This window comes from Salvelinus alpinus, chromosome 14, assembly GCF_045679555.1.
Source record: "Salvelinus alpinus chromosome 14, SLU_Salpinus.1, whole genome shotgun sequence".
Taxonomy (NCBI): domain Eukaryota; kingdom Metazoa; phylum Chordata; class Actinopteri; order Salmoniformes; family Salmonidae; genus Salvelinus; species Salvelinus alpinus.
Genome location: NC_092099.1, coordinates 20,517,326 through 20,535,494, shown reverse-complemented (window position 1 = coordinate 20,535,494; position 18,169 = coordinate 20,517,326). Strand labels below are relative to the sequence as shown.

General features: G+C 43.8%; 1 protein-coding gene across 4 annotated transcripts in view; it reads left to right on the top strand.

The window, feature by feature from the left end:
- Window positions 1-18,169, top strand: part of LOC139538581 (neuronal membrane glycoprotein M6-b) — a 49,075-nt gene that overhangs the window by 24,310 nt on the left and 6,596 nt on the right. For 2 of the 4 annotated variants that reach the window (XM_071340765.1, XM_071340767.1), the window contains exons 1-2: window positions 2,846-3,196; window positions 16,769-16,955. In XM_071340765.1, coding sequence (XP_071196866.1) covers window positions 3,148-3,196; window positions 16,769-16,955 — 236 coding nt within the window. In that variant the 5' untranslated portion in view covers window positions 2,846-3,147. Of the gene's footprint in view, window positions 1-2,845; window positions 3,197-16,768; window positions 16,956-18,169 lie in introns of those variants that run through there. The other 2 variants (XM_071340766.1, XM_071340768.1) reach the window with 1 other exon arrangement.

The window sequence follows — 18,169 nt, the reverse complement described above, 5'->3', positions numbered from 1 at the left end:
TCGCTCGGCAGTTCTCACAATCTATTTAATTGGATAATTACAAGGTTCGCCATAATGCCAAGCCTCAAATGAACCACTTATATCAATTAGCATCAATCACATCCAAATCACAACAGAGCTAAATCTGTGTCATCCTCACATGTAAAATGCAAACCTGCATTTCTATCTTATGAGATTTTGCTCATGAAGAATTAGCTTTAGATGTAGTTAGCCATACTCATGTTCTGACGGTTTTTTTTCTTCTTCAAACGATGATGTAAACTCTTTAGGTTTTATAGGGGAGATAAATGAAAAAGCTTGCAGATCTGTGCAGCCTAGCGTTTGTTGTTGTGAGACCCCTGCTAAGTTCACTTCCCTGACCCCTGAGGCTCCCCTCTCCTTTTCTCTCCCGCTGCTCCCCCTCCTCTCTGTGGTGTGGAATCCATGAGAAGACCCCACTTTACCAGCACTCCAGCAGCAGGGCTCCACACTCAAAGATGACTCTCTCATTAGCATGCCTCAGGACTCTCCCCAGACCCAGACCGATTCAGATAAACAAACACAGCCTCTCTCCAAGACTCCTCTCTCTGTCTCTCTCTGTCTGTGTCTGGATGTCTCTATATGTCCCTACTCTGTCTCTGGTCATCTCTCTTGTTGTCTCCTTGTCTCTCTATCTCTGTCCCTGTCTGTCTCTGGTCATCTCTCTTGTTGTCTCCTTGTCTCTCTATCTATGTCCCTGTCTGTCTCTGGTCATCTCTCTTGTTGTCTCATTGTTTCTCTATCTCTGTCCCTGTCTGTCTCTGGTCATCTCTCTTGTTGTCTCCTTGTCTCTCTATCTCTGTCCCTGTCTGTCTCTGGTCATCTCTCTTGTTGTCTCCTTGTTTCTCTCTCTGTCCCTGTCTGTCTCTGGCCATCTCTCTTGTTGTCTCCTTGTCTCTCTATCTGTGTGTCTGGCTGCTGTCACTCTGTTATCTCTCTGTCTCTCTGTTCCTATCTCTATCTGTCTCTGTTTCTATCTCTATCTGTCTTTCTGTTTCTATATCTCTGTCTCTCTGTTTCTATCTCTATCTGTCTCTCTGTTTCTATCTCTATGTCTTTCTGTTTCTATCTCTATATGTCTCTCTGTTTCTATCTCTATCTGTCTCTCTGTTTCTATCTATCTATCTGTTTCTCTGTTTCTATCGCTGTCTGTCTCTCTGTTTCTATCTCTATCTGTCTATCTCTCTGTCTCTCTGTTTCTATCTCTATCTGTCTCTCTGTTTCTATCTCTATGTCTTTCTGTTTCTATCTCTATCTGTCTCTCTGTTTCTATCTATCTGTTTCTGTTTCTATCTCTATCTGTCTCTCTGTTTCTATCTCTATCTGTCTCTCTGTTTCTATATCTCTGTCTCTCGGTTTCTATCTCTGTTTCTATCTCTATCTGTCTCTTTTTATATCTCTGTCTCTCGGTTTCTATCTCTCTGTCTCACTGTTTCTATATCTATCTGTCTCACTGTTTCTATCTGTCTCTCTGTTTCTATCTCTGTCTCTGTTTCTATCTCTGTCTCTGTTTCTATCTATATCTGTCTCACTGTTTCTATCTCTATCTGTCGCACTGTTTCTATCTCTATCTGTCTCTCTGTTTCGATCTCTATCTGTTTCTCTGTTTCTATCTATCTGTCTCTCTGTTTCTATCTCTATCTGTTTCTCTGTTTCTATATCTCTGTCTCTCTGTTTCTATCTCTGTTTCTATCTCTATCTGTCTCTCTGTTTCTATCTCTATGTCTTTCTGTTTCTATCTCTATCTGTCTCTCTGTTTCTATCTCTATCTGTCTCTCTGTTTCTATCTCTATCTGTCTTTCTGTTTCTATCTCTATCTGTCTCTCTGTTTCTATCTCTGTCTGTCTCTCTGTTTCTATCTCTATCTGTCTATCTCTCTGTCTCTCTGTTTCTATCTCTATCTGTTTCTCTGTTTCTATCTCTGTTTCTATCTCTATCTGTCTCTCTGTTTCTATCTCTATGTCTTTCTGTTTCTATCTCTATCTGTCTCTCTGTTTCTATCTCTATCTGTTTCTATCTCGATCGGTCTCTCTGTTTCTATCTCCATCTGTCTCTGTTTCTATCTCTAGCTGAGTCTTTTCTTTCCCTCTCTCAATCTCCCTATCATAATTCCAGGCATCCTTTCTCAGCCTCTTCTTCACTTCTCTCTCTCTCCTTCTATTTCCTAATGCCTCTACAGTTCTCATGTTTTTTTCTTTCTCTTTCTCCCTTTTTCTCCCTGGCTTTCCTCTTTCACCCGTACAAACATCGGAGATGCTCCTTTTGCTTGTTCGGAGGAGAGGGATCATCCACCTTTTCTTGTGTGCTTTTATATGGGAGTTAAAAGTTACCAGATGGAGAGGAGACAGCGTTCAGAGGTTGTGAATGTACGCCACGGGAGCAGGGGGCATATGGTGCAAATCAGTGGCCTGCCCCTCTCCCCCAAACTCCCACCCTCCCCCTCCCCCTTTAACTGTGGTCGGATGGGAAAGAGAGGCTGTGTGCTGACATGCATTCTCCCCCATTCTCTCCCAGCAGCACACAAATACAGAGTGGGGCTTTCATCCAGTGGAGCCCCCCAGCAGCCAAGGGAGGGGGTCCCTACTCTCCCACACACATCTACTCCTGTGATGTAACCAGTCCATTCTTACCAGGCAGGCAGGGCAAGCAGCCCCCTAATTGTCATTCATGGTGCGCCTCCCTGAGCCCGAGACGCCTCAGAGGAGGGAGTGTCTATGTGGGTTGAGCAGGGGGGGTCGATGTGTGTGAGGGTGTGTGTGAGGGAGGTGTATGGTTGATGCGACAAGTGGTTCCATAGCTACCCAGACTGATTGCCCAAACAGTCAGTGTAAATAAAGCAGACTTCCTGGGAAAGTGGAATCTCACGAGACGTATGGTGGAGCATTAGGTTAGCTGGCAGCGTTGCTTCTGGACCTCTAAGCTACAACCAAATATCATCCGACAAGACCTCTGCATCTTGGAAAGGAACTGTGATATACTAGGAGCGAGGGAACGTGCAAGAGAGAGAGGGAGGGAGGGAGAAAAAAAGAGAGCGAGAGTGAGTGGAGGAGAGCGAGCGAGGGAGGGAGAGATAGGAGGAGAAAATTCTGCTGAAAGGAAGCATTTTTGGTGGATGGGATAAAACCAACCATGGAAACTACATCAGAAGAGAACCAAGAGCAGAGCCAGGAGAAAAAAGGTACCAGAATGAACAGTAACAAAAGAGATGTTTAACTCTTCTCACCACCTTGTTTACTGGGGCTTTAGCCTACTTGAGGCTGCTTGGGTGGCAGTCTACCCTGCCACACAATAGCAGGGTAGACTGCTCAGCAGGGGGCTCCATTCACACGCTCGATATCTCATCGCTCCGGTTTAAGCAATTGCAATCTCTCCGTTTTCCTTCATTCAGTACAGTCGATGATGTGATGGTTGTGTGTGGCGTTGTATTTCCGTGTGTACATCTGTTGGACAATCCACAGTAGATGACCCATGCTGTATGTAGGGTAGGAAGAATATGTGAGAGGCTGTTGCAAGTGTATTAGTAAGGCGTTGACTGCTTGGTTTTCTGTGTCGGTGTCTCTGTCTCTCAACGTGTGGTGGATGCTGTATCTTATGTTGCTGTTGTCATTGGCATTATTGGTCCCCTTATGAAGGACCTATTTCATGCCTCATCATAAGTGAACATTTATTACTCTACTGTGAGAATTGGATGTTATTGGTGGGTCGATGTTAATGAGAGAGAGAGAGAGAGAGAGAGAGAGAGAGAGAGAGAGAGAGAGAGAGAGAGAGAGAGAGAGAGAGAGAGAGAGAGAGAGAGAGAGAGAGAGAGAGAGAGAGAGAGAGAGAGAGAGAGAGAGAGAGAGAGAGAGAGAGAGAGAGAGAGAGAGAGAGAGAGAGAGAGAGAGAGAGAGAGAGAGAGAGAGAGAGAGAGAGAGAGAGTGTGAGTGAGTGAGTGAGTGAGTGAGTGAGTGAGTGAGTGAGTGAGTGAGTGAGTGAGTGAGTGAGTGAGTGAGTGAGCACACAAATGATGTGTGTTTTTATGTCATTGATGTTAGATGTATCGAACAGTAATCAAATACAACAAAGGCAGATGGGATGGTGATTTATTGGTCATTATAGGAACCTTTATTTATTGAAATGATTATGTTTTGTTAGTACCAGATCACATTTCTCTCTGATCAGGTGGACAGTTCTAGCAGGATTGTTGCTTTGGAACATTGGCTGTTTTCCAGAGTTAAAGCTTTTGACAAGACCAGAGTGGATTTACCAACGCACTCAGTTTGTCACTACCTGTCACTACCTTTGTTTACAATGCCTTTGGAAAGTATTCAGACCCCTTGACTACTCAAGGACATTCAGAGACTTGTCCCCAAAGCCATCCCTGCGTTGTCTTGGCTGTGTGCTTAGGTTCGTTGTCCTGTTGGAAGGTGAACCTTTGCCCCAGTCTGAGGTCCTGAGCGCTCTGGAGCAGGTTTTCATCAAAGATTTCTCTGTACTTTGCTCAGTTCATCTTTCATCTCCCTGTTCCTGCGGCTGAAAAACATGCCTGCAGCATGATGCTGCCACCACCATGCTTCACCGTAGGGATGGTGCCAAGTTTCCTCCAGACGTGACGCTTGGCATTCAGGCCAAAGAGTTCAATCTGGGTTTCATCAGACTAGAGAATCTTGTTTCTCATGGTCGGAGAGTCCTTTAGGTGCCTTTTGGAAAACACCAAGCGGGCTGTAATGTGCATTTTACTGAGGAGTGGCTTCCGTCTGGCCACTCTACCATAATGGCCTGATTGGTGGAGTGCTGCAGAGATGTTTGTCCTTCTGGAAGATTCTCACATCTCCATAGAGGAACTCTGGAGCTCTGTCAGAGTGATCATCTGGTTCCTGGTCACGTCCCTGACCAAGGCCCTTCTCCCCCGATTGCTCATATTGGCCGGGCAGACAGCTCTAGGAAGAGTCTTGGTGGTTCCAAACTTCTTCCATTTAAGAAGGATGGAGGCCACTGTGTTCTTGGGGACCTTCAATGCTGCAAATATTTGTTGGTACTCTTCCCCAGATCTGTGCCTCGACACAATTCTGTCTTTACAGACAAGCTCTACAGACAATTCCTTCAACCTCATGGCTTGGTTTTTGCTCTGCCATGCACTGTCAACTGTGGGACCTTATATAGGCAGGTGTGTGCCTTTCCAAATCATGTCCAATCTATTGAATTTACCACAGGTGAACTCCAATCAAGAAATAGGATGCACCTGAGCATAATTTCGAAGTCTCATAGCAAAGGGTCTGAATACCTATATAAATAAGTTATTTTTGTTTTTTATTTCGAATAAATTAGCAAACATTTCTGAAAACCTGTTTTTGCTTTGTCATTATGCGTTATTGTGTGTAGATTGTTGAGAAATTTGTTATATTTCATCCATTTTAGAATAAGGCTGTAACGTAACAAAATCTGGAAAAATGGAAGGGGTCTGAATACTTTCCGAATGCACTGTATACCTGAAGATGTCATATCACACACACACACACACACACACACACACACACACACACACACACACACACACACACACACACACACACACACACACACACACACAAATCTCAATCTAACATTATGTCATTATGAATTACAGTCAACAGCAGTCTGAATAGGCAACCCCAGTCATGGGCGAGCGTTAGCCAGCGTAACATTTCTTTGCTCTGCAACACAAGTAAACAATATGATCCTTTGATGTGTGAGCGAGGTTAGACCTCTTCATCCCTAGAGAATGATCACTGTTGTCTTTCTAACTGCTGATCTACCTCGTGTCTAGGAGTGTGGAAAATCCTTATGTCTCATAAATGGTGTTTTGGCCGCGCCTCAGTGAGTGGAACAACAAGCAACAACACTTAGTCCTAGCAGCAACCAAGGCACATCTGTTAATAATGAAGATAGATGGCAGATAAGGCCGGAGAGTTGTTATTAGCTTCTCAGTGCTGCTCTGTGCTGCCACGCTGACTGGGTTTAGTAACTAAAGTGAGGAGGAGGCTCCATGGAAGAATCACACTGGAACTTTGTGTCCCCTTTACGTATTTAGCTAGAGGGCTGTGGTGTGTGCGCTCATATAGAACAGAAGTTAATTTAAGAGGAGTAATGGGAGGACGTCCAACATGCTGTGTTTCTGTTTTTAATTTTGTCGTTTGTTTTCTGTTGGCAGCTTCTACCTTGATACTGCAGTAGGAAAAACAACCCAACACATGTCAAATGGCATAACTGTCCTGACTGTAAATCACATATCTATAGTATTAATAGGGAGCCAGGAAGCTACAAAGCATTTCATATATACAGTGGGGAGAACAAGTATTTGATACACTGCAGATTTTGCAGGTTTTCCTACTTACAAAGCATGTAGAGGTCTGTAATTTTTATCATAGGTACACTTCAACTGTGAGAGACGGAATCTAAAACAAAAATCCAGAAAATCACATTGTATGATTTTTAAATAATTAATTTGCATTTTATTGCATGACATAAGTATTTGATCACCTACCAACCAGTAAGAATTCCGGCTCTCACAGACCTGTTAGTTTTTCTTTTAGAAGCCCTCCTGTTCTCCACTCATTACCTGTATTAACTGCACCTGTTTGAACTCGTTACCTGTATAAAAGACACCTGTCCACACACTCAATCAAACAGATTCCAACCTCTCCACAATGGCCAAGACCAGAGAGCTGTGTAAGGACATCAGGGATAAAATTGTAGACCTGCACAAGGCTGGGATGGGCTACAGGACAATAGGCAAGCAGCTTGGTGAGAAGGAAACAACTGTTGGCGCAATTATTAGAAAATGGAAGAAGTTCAAGATGACGGTCAATCACCCTCGGTCTGGGGCTCCATGCAAGATTTCACCTCGTGGGGCATCAATGATCATGAGGAAGGTGAGGGATCAGCCCAGAACTACACGGCAGGACCTGGTCAATGACCTGAAGAGAGCTGGGACCACAGTCTCAAAGAAAACCATTAGTAACACACTACGCCGTCATGGATTAAAATCCTGCAGCGCACGCAAGGTCCCCCTGCTTAAGCCAGTGCATGTCCAGGCCTGTCTGAAGTTTGCCAATGACCATCTGGATGATCCAGAGGAGGAATGGGAGAAGGTCATGTGGTCTGATGAGACAAAAATAGAGCTTTTTGGTCTAACTCCACTCGCCGTGTTTGGAGGAAGAAGAAGTATGAGTACAACCCCAAGAACACCATCCCAACCGTGAAGCATGGAGGTGGAAACATCATTCTTTGGGGATGCTTTTCTGCAAAGGGGACAGGACGACTGCACCGTATTGAGGGGAGGATGGATGGGGCCATGTATCGCGAGATCTTGGCCAACAACCTCCTTCCCTCAGTAAGAGCATTGAAGATGGATCGTGGCTGGGTCTTCCAGCATGACAACGACACGAAACACACAGCCATGGCAACTAAGGAGTGGCTCCGTAAGAAGCATCTCAAGGTCCTGGAGTGGCCTAGCCAGTCTCCAGACCTGAACCCAATAGAAAATCTTTGGAGGGAGCTGAAAGTCCGTATTGCCCAGCGACAGCCCCGAAACCTGAAGGATCTGGAGAAGATCTGTAGGGAGGAGTGGGCCAAAATCCCTGCTGCAGTGTGTGCAAACCTAGTCAAGAACTACAGGAAACGTATGATCTCTGTAATTGCAAACAAAGGTTTCTGTACCAAATATTAAGTTCTGCTTTTCTGATGTATCAAATACTTATGTCATGCAATAAAATGCAAATTAATTACTTAAAAATCATACAATGTGATTTTCTGGATTTTTGTTTTAGATTCCGTCTCTCATAGTTGAAGTGTACCTATGATAAAAATTACAGACCTCTACATGCTTTGTAAGTAGGAAAACCTGCAAAATCGGCAGTGTATCAAATACTTGTTCTCCCCACTGTACGTAACAAAAATATAAATGCAACATGCAACAATTTCAAATATTTTACTGAGTTACAGTTCATATAAGGAAATCAGTCAATTTAAATAAATTCATCGGGCCCTAATCTATGGATTTCACATGACTGGGAATACAGATATGCATCTGTTGGTCACAGATACCTTAAAAAAAGGTAGGTGCGTGGATCAGAAAACCAGTCAGTATCTGGTGTGACCACCATTTGCCTCATGCAGCACGACACCGTCTCATTTAGAGTTGATCAGGCTGTTGATTGCGGTCTATGGAATGTTGTCCAACTCCTCTTCAATGGCTGTGCAAAGTTGCTGGACATTAGTGGGAACTGGAACACTCTGTCGTACATGTCGATCAAGAGGATCCCAAACATGCTCAATTGGTGACATGTCTGCGGGCCTTGGAATAACTGGGACATTTTCAGCTTCCGTGAATTGTTTACAGATCCTTGCGACATAGGGGCGTGCATTGCTGAAATATGAGGTGAGGAACGACAACGGGCCTGAGGATCTCGTCACGGTATCTTTTTGCATTCAAATTGCCATTGATAAAATGCAATTGTGTTTGTTGTCCATAGCTTATGCCTGCCCATACCATAACCCCACCACCACCATGGGGCACTCTGTTCATAACGTTGACATCAGCAAACCGCTCGCCCACACAACGCCATACACATGGTCTGCGGTTGTGAGGCCAGTTTGATGTACTGCCAAATTCTCTAAAACAACATTGGAGGCGGCTTATGGTAGAGAAATTAACATTTCATTTTCTGGCAACAGTTCTGGTGGACATTCATGCAGTCAGCATGCAAATTGCACACTCCCTTAAAACTACACATTTTAGGGTGGCCTTTTCTTGTCCTTATCACAAGGTGCACCTGTGTAATGATCATGCTGTTTAATCAGCTTCTTGATATGCCACATCTGTCAGGTGGATGGATTATCTTGGCAAAGCACAAATTTGTTCACAACATTTCTGAGAAATAAGCTTGTAAAACATTTCTGGGATCTTTTATTTAAGCTCATAAAACATGGAACCAACACTTTACATGTTGCATTCATATTTTTGTTCAGTTTACAATGGAAGTGTTTTTTCTCATGCAATAGCTACCTGTCTGCAGTTATAGAATCCCCATACAATAATGAGAACAGCTTTTATGATCTGCATTGCTCAGCCTAAAGATTCAAGATTTTTCTGGTGGGCTTTATTCGGACAGCCTCGGTTCCACGGTTCCCACAGAGGGTCCCAGGCAGCTGTTGGGGATTGAGAGGGTCTGAGTGGGGGCTTTGTGGGGGTGTTGACATGCTGTGGTGGGTCACGTGACAGCTGGTGTTGAGGGATGGACGGGCATGAGGAAGCAGCCCCAGCTGTGGATGTGGAAGGAAGTGGAGTCCATGGAGGGGTCTGGAGCTAGAAACATGGGGATGAGCTACAGCAGCAGGGTTAGAGGTCAACACCCTCTCCCACCCCCACCTTCCATATCACTTTCTCTCTCTTTCGCGCTCTCTTTTACACACAAACGCACATAATGTCTCTCTCCTTCTATTTCTCTCTCTATCTCTAATCCTAGTCTCTTTTTCTCATATTCTCTCTCTCTCTCTCTCTCTCTCTGTCTCTCTCTCTGTCTCTCTCTCTCTCTGGACAGTCTGCTCTCTCCATGTCTCTCCTAATGAGCCATCTGACACAGGGGATGAGTCCTGTTTGTCTTGTCAGATGCCCAGATCAACAGGATGCTTCTGGAGTGTGAAGTGGGCTGCCACCCATCTCCTCCGCCGCGCTTTGTAGCCGGCGCAATGCATGCTGGGTGGACAGGATGGAGCTCTGTGGTTGGCCTGCCCTGTGCTCCAGTCCAAACTAAGAGGCTGGAAGAGCAGGGCCCTGGACCAGAGCTGCTCTGAATGAGCCTTCTCCATTGAGACTGCAGCTTGACGAATAGTCTGGGGCTACACACACTGGCTCTTTGTGTCAGGGCTCTTTTGACTGCCGTCCATACGGCAGTCTCTCTCTCTGTCTCTCTGGCTCAATCTCTCTTTGTGTTTCTGACTCAGTCTCTATAGCATGACCAGAGTAATGAGAGACTCAACAGTTTGGCATGGTGTGACTGCAGATGGTCACAGTTGTTCTGTACTCACTTTTCACGTCCCTCCTGGTCTCCCTATTTGTCTGTCTCTCAGAATACTTCTTTCCATCTCTGTCTCTCGCTCTCTTGCCTACTTAACCTCAGCCTCTGTCCCTCTTTCTGTCTCTCTCTCTCCCTTGCTCATTCTGTATTTCTCTCTCTCTCCCTTCCCTCTCTCTCTCCCTCTCTCTCTCTGTCTGTTTCTGCCTCTTTCTCACTCTCTTTCTCAGTCTCTCTCACTCTTGCTTAGTCTTTCTGTCTCTGTCTCTCCCTCCCTCACCCTCTCTGTGTCTTTTCAATCAGGAGGGAGGGGATGAGTGGAGGGAGAGTCACGGGAGTGGTTTAACCGGGATATCAATCAGGCTCTATGAGCATATGAAAGTCATCAAAGAGAAGAGGGCCAATTAGATTTTCCTTTGGAACAGTTTTCTATTCGGAGTATGCCAGGAGGCTCCATCTTGTGTGTCACCCAGAGAGAGAGAGTCAACAAATCCCCTTCTCTCTCCCTGAGGAGGACTTTACTACAGAAATCAAGACCTGTAATATCCTGTAATATTTGGTGTATCATAAAGTGCTGGATTTATAGTCTCCCGGGTGGCGCAGTGGTCTAGGGCACTGCATCGCAGTGCTAGCTGCGCCACCAGAGTCTCTGGGTTCGCGCCCAGGCTGGGCTGGGTTCGCGCCCAGGCTCTGTCGCAGCCGGCCGCAACCGGGAGATCCGTGGGGCGACGCACAGCGTCGTCCGGGTTAGGGAGGGTTTGGCCGGTAGGGATATCCTTGTAAAAAAAAAAAATAATTATAAAATGTATGCACTCTACTGTAAGTCGCTCTGGATAAGAGCGTCTGCTCTTGGCCGGTAGGGATATCCTTGTCTCAGTATGTAAAAAAAAAAAAAAAGGTAATAAAATGTATGCACTCTACTGTAAGTCGCTCTGGATAAGAGCGTCTGCTCTTGGCCGGTAGGGATATCCTTGTCTCAGTATGTAAAAAAAAAAAAAATGTAATAAAATGTATGCACTCTACTGTAAGTCGCTCTGGATAAGAGCGTCTGCTAAATGTCTAAAATGTAATGTAAATGTAAGAGGTTTATAGAGAATCCTCTGATCTGACTTGTATGTCAGGTTTAGCCAGCATGAAGGGTTTGTGTGTTGTTATTGATCTAGTCCCTGGTGCCAGGCCACTACCTGTTGATGGCCAACATGTTCTTACACTGTACATCACTCCTCTCACAACCGTATGCCCATTTACTCTCACTCCTGTACAGAAGCTCTCTGGTGAAAACGTTGTTTCAATATCATCTTTGATAAAGTTGTAATTTGTAAGTGGTGAATGGGAGAGCAAATAAGCCTAAGGGCTCCGTTCAATCCGTATCGCGGAAATTCTGTGTTACAGCGCACTTGAAATTTAAAGGCAATGTTCCCGCGGTAGTGGAGGCTTAACTTCCGCTAGACGCTGCCAATGTCAGCTCAATATGACCTTATACCTTATACCTATATGACCTCGAAATGACCTTATACATTTTACCGCGCTTTCCGTAACGCTCCAGTAATACAGATTGAATAGAGCCCTGATTGAATACAGCCCTAGACTGCGATGGCAAAAACAGACTGAATATTGTCTAGTGGCCCTGGAGACTTCAGTTATTGTTCTGACTCTACAGTGTTTCTCACAGTCTGATATTTGGACAAAAATAGCTACAGGGCTAACACTGCTCTCGTCCTATAGTGTACTATCTACACTGACATGGAAAGACTACCACACTATGTATGTGTGTGAGAGAGACTGTACTTACTGTTCATCACTGTGCTAAACGACTTACCCATAGGGGACCTCCTATCTCACATCCATAATCAGTACTGGATATTATTACTCCTCTGTACTGAATGAGTCTCTGCAGAGATGAGAAGAGATAAGAAGAGATTAATACCACATAATGCAAACATGATGCATGATGGTCAAGCCAGACAGCCCTCTCTATGGTTCTTTGTGAAGGACCCATTGAGGATCTGCGTAGGCGATAGATTATGTTTTTTCAATTTCCTCCGACTCATGCACCAAAGAATAAGTCCTTTATAGTGGTTCTATGTAAATAGAGTGGTATTATTGTGGTGGTTAAACGCTAAACCATGTCAGTGGGCCTGTCTTGGTGCCAGTGTTGTTTCAGGGTTAGGGTTAGACGTAACACACAATCCAGCCAACAGCATGGCAAATGTTACTCCAGCTGAGAAAACACCACCTCCGATTTATAGAGTAATTAAACACAACACCTTAGGAGAGAGGCCTAAAGCTTCTCCATGGAGAGAAAAGGAGCGTTGTGTGTGTGAGGAGTGGTGTTTAACAGCACTCCAAGGTGTAATAGCATCACAGTCAGTGTTGAGGGGACAGAGAGGTCACATGACAGCATACTGTAGTACAGTAGAGGACAGTACAATAGCTTTCCAGTTTAACTAATGTGTTCTGGGAATTGAAAGCAGGCCAGGTCAGGCCATTGTTGAAGGACCTCTTATCAAATGGATGGTAAATTGATTGGATTTGTGGCCTTTAATCACCGATGCCCCCTCCCTCTTTCTCTCTCTCTCTGTCTCTCTCAATTAAATTTCAATTCAAGGGGCTTTATTGGCATGGGAAACATACGTTTACATTTTTCCTATTTTGTTGCCATACAGCCTGGAATTGAAATGGATTTTTGGGGGGTTTGTATCATTTGATTTACACAACATGCCTACCACTTTGAAGATGCAAAATATTTTTTATTGTGAAATTAAACAAGAAATAAGACAAAAAAACTGAAAACTTGAGAGTGCATGACTATTCACCCCCAAACTCAATACTTTGTAGAGCCACCTTTTGCAGTAATTACAGCTGCAAGTCTCTTGGGGTATGTCTCTATAAGCTTGGCACATCTAGCCACTGGGATTTTTTCCCATTCTTCAGAGCAAAACTGCTCCAGCTTCTTCAGCTTGGATGGGTTCCGCTGGTGTACAGCAATATTTAAGTCATACCTCAGATTCTCAATTGGATTGAGGTCTGGGCTTTGACTAGGCCATTCCAAGACATTTCAATGTTTCCCCTTAAACCACTCGAGTGTTGCTTTAGCAGTATGCTTAGGGTCATTATCCTGCTGGAAGGTGAATCCCCCTTCCCAGTCTCAAATCTCTGGAAGACTGAAACAGGTTTCCCTCAAGAATTTACCTGTATTTAGCGCCATCCATCATTCCTTCAATTCTGACCAGTTTCTCAGCCCCTGCTGATGAAAAACATACCCACAGCATGATGCTGCCACCACCATGCTTCATTGTGGGGATGGTGTTCTCGTGGTGATGAGAGATGTTGGGTTTGCGCCAGACATAGCGTTTTCCTTGATGGCCAAAAAGCAAAATTTTTGTCTCATCTGACCAGAGTACCTTCTTCCCTATGTTTGGGGAGTCTCCCACATGCCCTTTGGTGAACACCAAACGTGTTTGCTTATTTTTATCTTTAAGCAATGGCTTTTTTTCTGGCCACTCTTCCGTAAAGCCCAGCTCTGTGGAGTGTACGGCTTAAAGTGGTCCTATGGACAGATACTCCAATCTCAGCTGTGGAGCTTTGCAGGGTTATCGTTGGTCTCTTTGTTGCCTCTCTGATTAATGCCCTCCTTGCCTGGTCCATGAGTTTTGGTAGGTGGCCCTCTCTTGGCAGGTTTGTTGTGGTTCTTTCAATTTTTGAATAATGGATTTAATGTTGCTATGTGGGATGTTGAAACTTTCAGATATTATTTTATAACACAACCCTGATCTGTACTTCTCCTGAACTTTGTCCCTGACTTGCTTGGTGGTGCCCCTTGCTTAGTGGTGTTGCATAATCAGGTGGACTTGATTTAACTAATTATGTGACTTCTGAAGGTAATTGGTTGCACCAGATCTTATTTAGGGACTTCATAGCAAAAGGGGCGAATACATATGCACGCACCACTTTTCAGTTATTTTTTTTTGTTGCATTTTTTGAAATAAGTTATTTTTGTCATTTCACTTCACCAATTTGGACTATTTTGTGTATATCCATTACATGAAATCCAAATAAAAATCAATTTAAATTACAGGTTGTAATGCAACAACTGGTTGATTGTGTTAATTGGTTGGTTGGTTGGTTGGTTTTCATGACACATGGTCTCCATGACTTGGAGTGAAAGCCAACTTATTTCCCCCAAGATCAGACATATGCCTACCTGACAGTAATGGATGATAGAGGACCAACACTGTGGTTGAGCTCTATATCCTGCTGGTCCTGCCTGCCATGTGTGTCTATGTGGGAAATGTGCTCCGCCTCTCCTCGAGCACGCTCACTTGGTTGTGGTTAATGCGCTGCCATGGAAACTGTTATTCACCAACCCTGGGACAAAAATGTTTTTATCCCTCTGTGTGACACAAAAGGCTACAGGATGAACTTTCTGTTAACACACAATTATTGAGTGGCTCTGTTCTGGCTCTAATATATTAATGTTTCATTTCCTTTGTCGCCAGAGAAAGAGGACAAACACAAACACACTTTCAGGATTCCCACCTCATGGAAGAGGTTTGGATTTCGATAGGCATATTCTGCCTTGTCTCTCTTATCTCAGACTTTTGCATTGGAGTAGTCTCTAGAACATGCACCAATGGGCTTTTTATGTTCTGCTGAAATCCTGGCTGGGCATTTATTGAATGCCATGTCCACTGACAGTTAGTAAGCCTCCATTCAGGCCATATCCAATGGAGGAAACAGTTGTCTCTAACACAATCTAACACACAAATCAATGTGAATCTCTGAATCTATCCATACAGTTTTATGGAACACACATTAGTAAGGCCTTCACATATGCAGCTCACTCTCCAACCAGGATCAGGCTATGCTATAAATCTACAGCCTGCTGTTTGAAATACAACATCCTTCTAGACAAACATGTGGATTTTATTGGCAACACATTGTGGTCTGTTTACATACTGTCTGTCTAAGAGGCACTGCTCTGCTGGTGCGTCTGTACCAAATAGGCTACAGTGCCTTCGGAAACTATTCAGAACCCATTACTTTTCCCACATCTTGTTATGTTACAGCCTTATTCTAAAATGGGTATATAAAAAAAGAGAACTCAGCAATCTACACACAATACCCCATAATGACAAAGCGCAAACAGGTTTTTAGATATTTTAGCAAATTTATTAACAATAAAAACATAAATACCTTATTTATATAGGTATTCAGACCCTTTGCTATGATACTCGAAATTGAGCTCAGGTGCATCCTGCGGGGATGTTTTTCAGCGGCAGTACCTGGGAGACTAGTCAGGATCGAGGGAAAGATGAACAGAGCAAAGTACAGAGAGATCCTTGATGAAAACCTGCTCCAGAGCGCTCAGGACCTCAGACTGGGACGAAGGTTCACCTTCCAACAGGACAACGACCCTAAGCACACAGCCAAGACAACGCAGGAGTGGCTTTGGGACAAGTCTCTGAATGTTCTTGAGTGGCCCAGCGAGATCCCGGACTTGAACGCGATCTAACATCTCTGGAGAGACCTGAAAATAGCTGTGCTGCGATGCTCCCCATCCAACCTGACAGAGCTTGAGAGTATCTGCAGAGAAGAATAGGAGAAACTGGCCAAATGCAGGTGTGCCAAGCTTGTAGTGTCATACCCAAGAAGACTTGATCCTGTAATCGCTGCCAAAGGTGCTTCAACAAAGTACTGAGTAAATGTGCTATTTCTGTTTTTTATTTGTAATAAATACGCAAAAAAATCTAAAAACGTGTTTTTGCTTTGTCATTATGGGGTAGATTGATGAGGGGGAAAAATTATTCATTGCATTTTATAATAAGGCTGTAACTTAACAAAATTTGGGAAAAGTCATGGTGTCTGAATACTTTCCAAAGGCACTGTGTACCATAATGCAGTAGTGGAAATGGATTCTACAGTACAACTCATCTGGTCACTTAATTCTGCCATTATGAATTGCCATTGATTTCCATTAGGGTTTGGCTGGCTTCCACAGCCCAGTAGTGACCTGTCTGCCTCCCATTAGTGCACTTTAATTCTAGCGATGAATAGTCAGGACAGGCTGCTCTCGCTGGCTGCACATGCAGACACAGCTAGATGACCCTACTGAGTGGCAACGGTAACGGTCAGTCTCATTCTAGCATGATAATCAATGTATGATCAACCGTCACTCATAAATTGTCATCAAAATACCACTCCACTCTCCACTCTATGTCTGATGAGGAGTGTGTGTTGGCAGTGTGTGTACATTGTTTTGTAGTGTATTGGTAGATGAGGATTCCGTGATGATGGGTCATTTGGAGGAGGTTGAGGAAGTCAGTACATGTTCTTATTGAGTTCTGATGAATAATGAATAATTAATTGACCTCTACTGTACTGTCGTTGGTTATGCAACAGCTCATTTAAATGTTTCAGTGAGTTGAACTTGAAACGTCTCCCTAAACTCATTACTGCAAAGATGGCTATGTATATGATTTAAATGCATTGTGCACCAATACTTCAGCTCGTCTGTGTATTATAGAGTGAAACACAACCTCCTTATATGGACGTGTCACTGTTACACTGCAGCCTACAGTAAAAAGTTCACCAAAGAATTTAAAGAGAATGTCAGAAAGAAAACAACTTCACTTTAACTAGTCTGTGATGAATGATGATTTCAATAAATTGACTGATCTCACACTCTGTTTCTCTCCATCTGTGTTTCCATGTAGGTTGCTTTGAGTGCTGCATCAAGTGTTTAGGTGGGGTGCCGTATGCGTCACTGGTGGCTACGATCCTGTGTTTCTCTGGCGTGGCCCTGTTCTGTGGCTGTGGCCATGTGGCCCTCACCGGCACCATCAGCATCCTGGAGAACCACTTCTCCAAGATCACCTCTGACCACGCCATGCTGACCGACGTGTGAGTGACCGCACCTCTTTATACTGACCCCATGAGTATGGTTAGGATTTGTAGACCATAACCTGACCATGAAACACGATCTAGAAGTAGGGTCTGGCTAACCATAAGTAGTCTACTGTATGGTCAGAGTAGAGCAGCAATTAGATACTATTGGATCCCACCTCATCCCAAAACCTATACATCCTGATGCTATCTGCAGTAGCACAGTGACTATATGTCTACAGCGATATCTCAAAACACATTTTTTTCCACTTACAGTACCAGTCCAAAGTTTTGACACACCTACTCATTGAAGGGTTTTTCTTTATTTTTTACTATTTTCTACATTGTAGAATAATAGTGAAGACATCAAAACTATGAAATAACACATATGGAATCATGTAGTAACCAAAAATGTGTTATATTCAAGATTCTTCAAAGTATCCACCCTCCGCCTTTTTTTATTTTACTAGGCAAGTCAGTTAAGAACAAATTCTTATTTTCAATGACGGCCTAGGAACAATGGGTTAATTGCCTTGTCCAGGAGCAGAACGACTGTTTTTTACCTTGTCAGCTTGGGGATTCAATCTTGCCACCTTTAGGTTACTAGTCCAACGCTCTAACCACCAGGCTACCCTGCTGCCTTGATGACAGCTTTGCACACTCTTGGCATTCTCTCAACCATCTTCATGACGTAGTCACCTGGAACGCTTTTCAATTAACAGGTGTGCCTTGTTAAAAGCTAATTTGTGGAATTTCTTTCCTTCTTAATGCATTTGAGTCAATCAGTTGTGTTGTGACGAGGTAGGGAGGGTATACAGAAGATAGCCCTATTTGGTAAAAGACCAAGTCCTTATTATGGCAAGGACAGCTCAAATAAGCAAAGTGAAACGACAGTCCATTATTTCTTTAAGACATGAAGGTCAGTCAATCCGGAAAATTTCAAGAACTTTGAAAGTTTCTTTAAGTGCAGTTGCGAAAACCATCAAGCTCTATGATGAAACTGGCTCTCATGAGGACCGCCACAGGAAAGGAAGACTCAGAGTTACCTCTGCTGCAGAGGATAAGTTAAATTCTTCACAGAGTTCAAGTCAACATCAGCTGTTCAGAGGAGACTGCGTGAATCAGGCCTTGATGGTCAAATTGCTGCAAAGAAACCACTACTAAAGGACACCAATAAGAAGAACAAGAGCCAAGAAACACGAGCAATGGACATTAGACCGGTGGAAATTTGT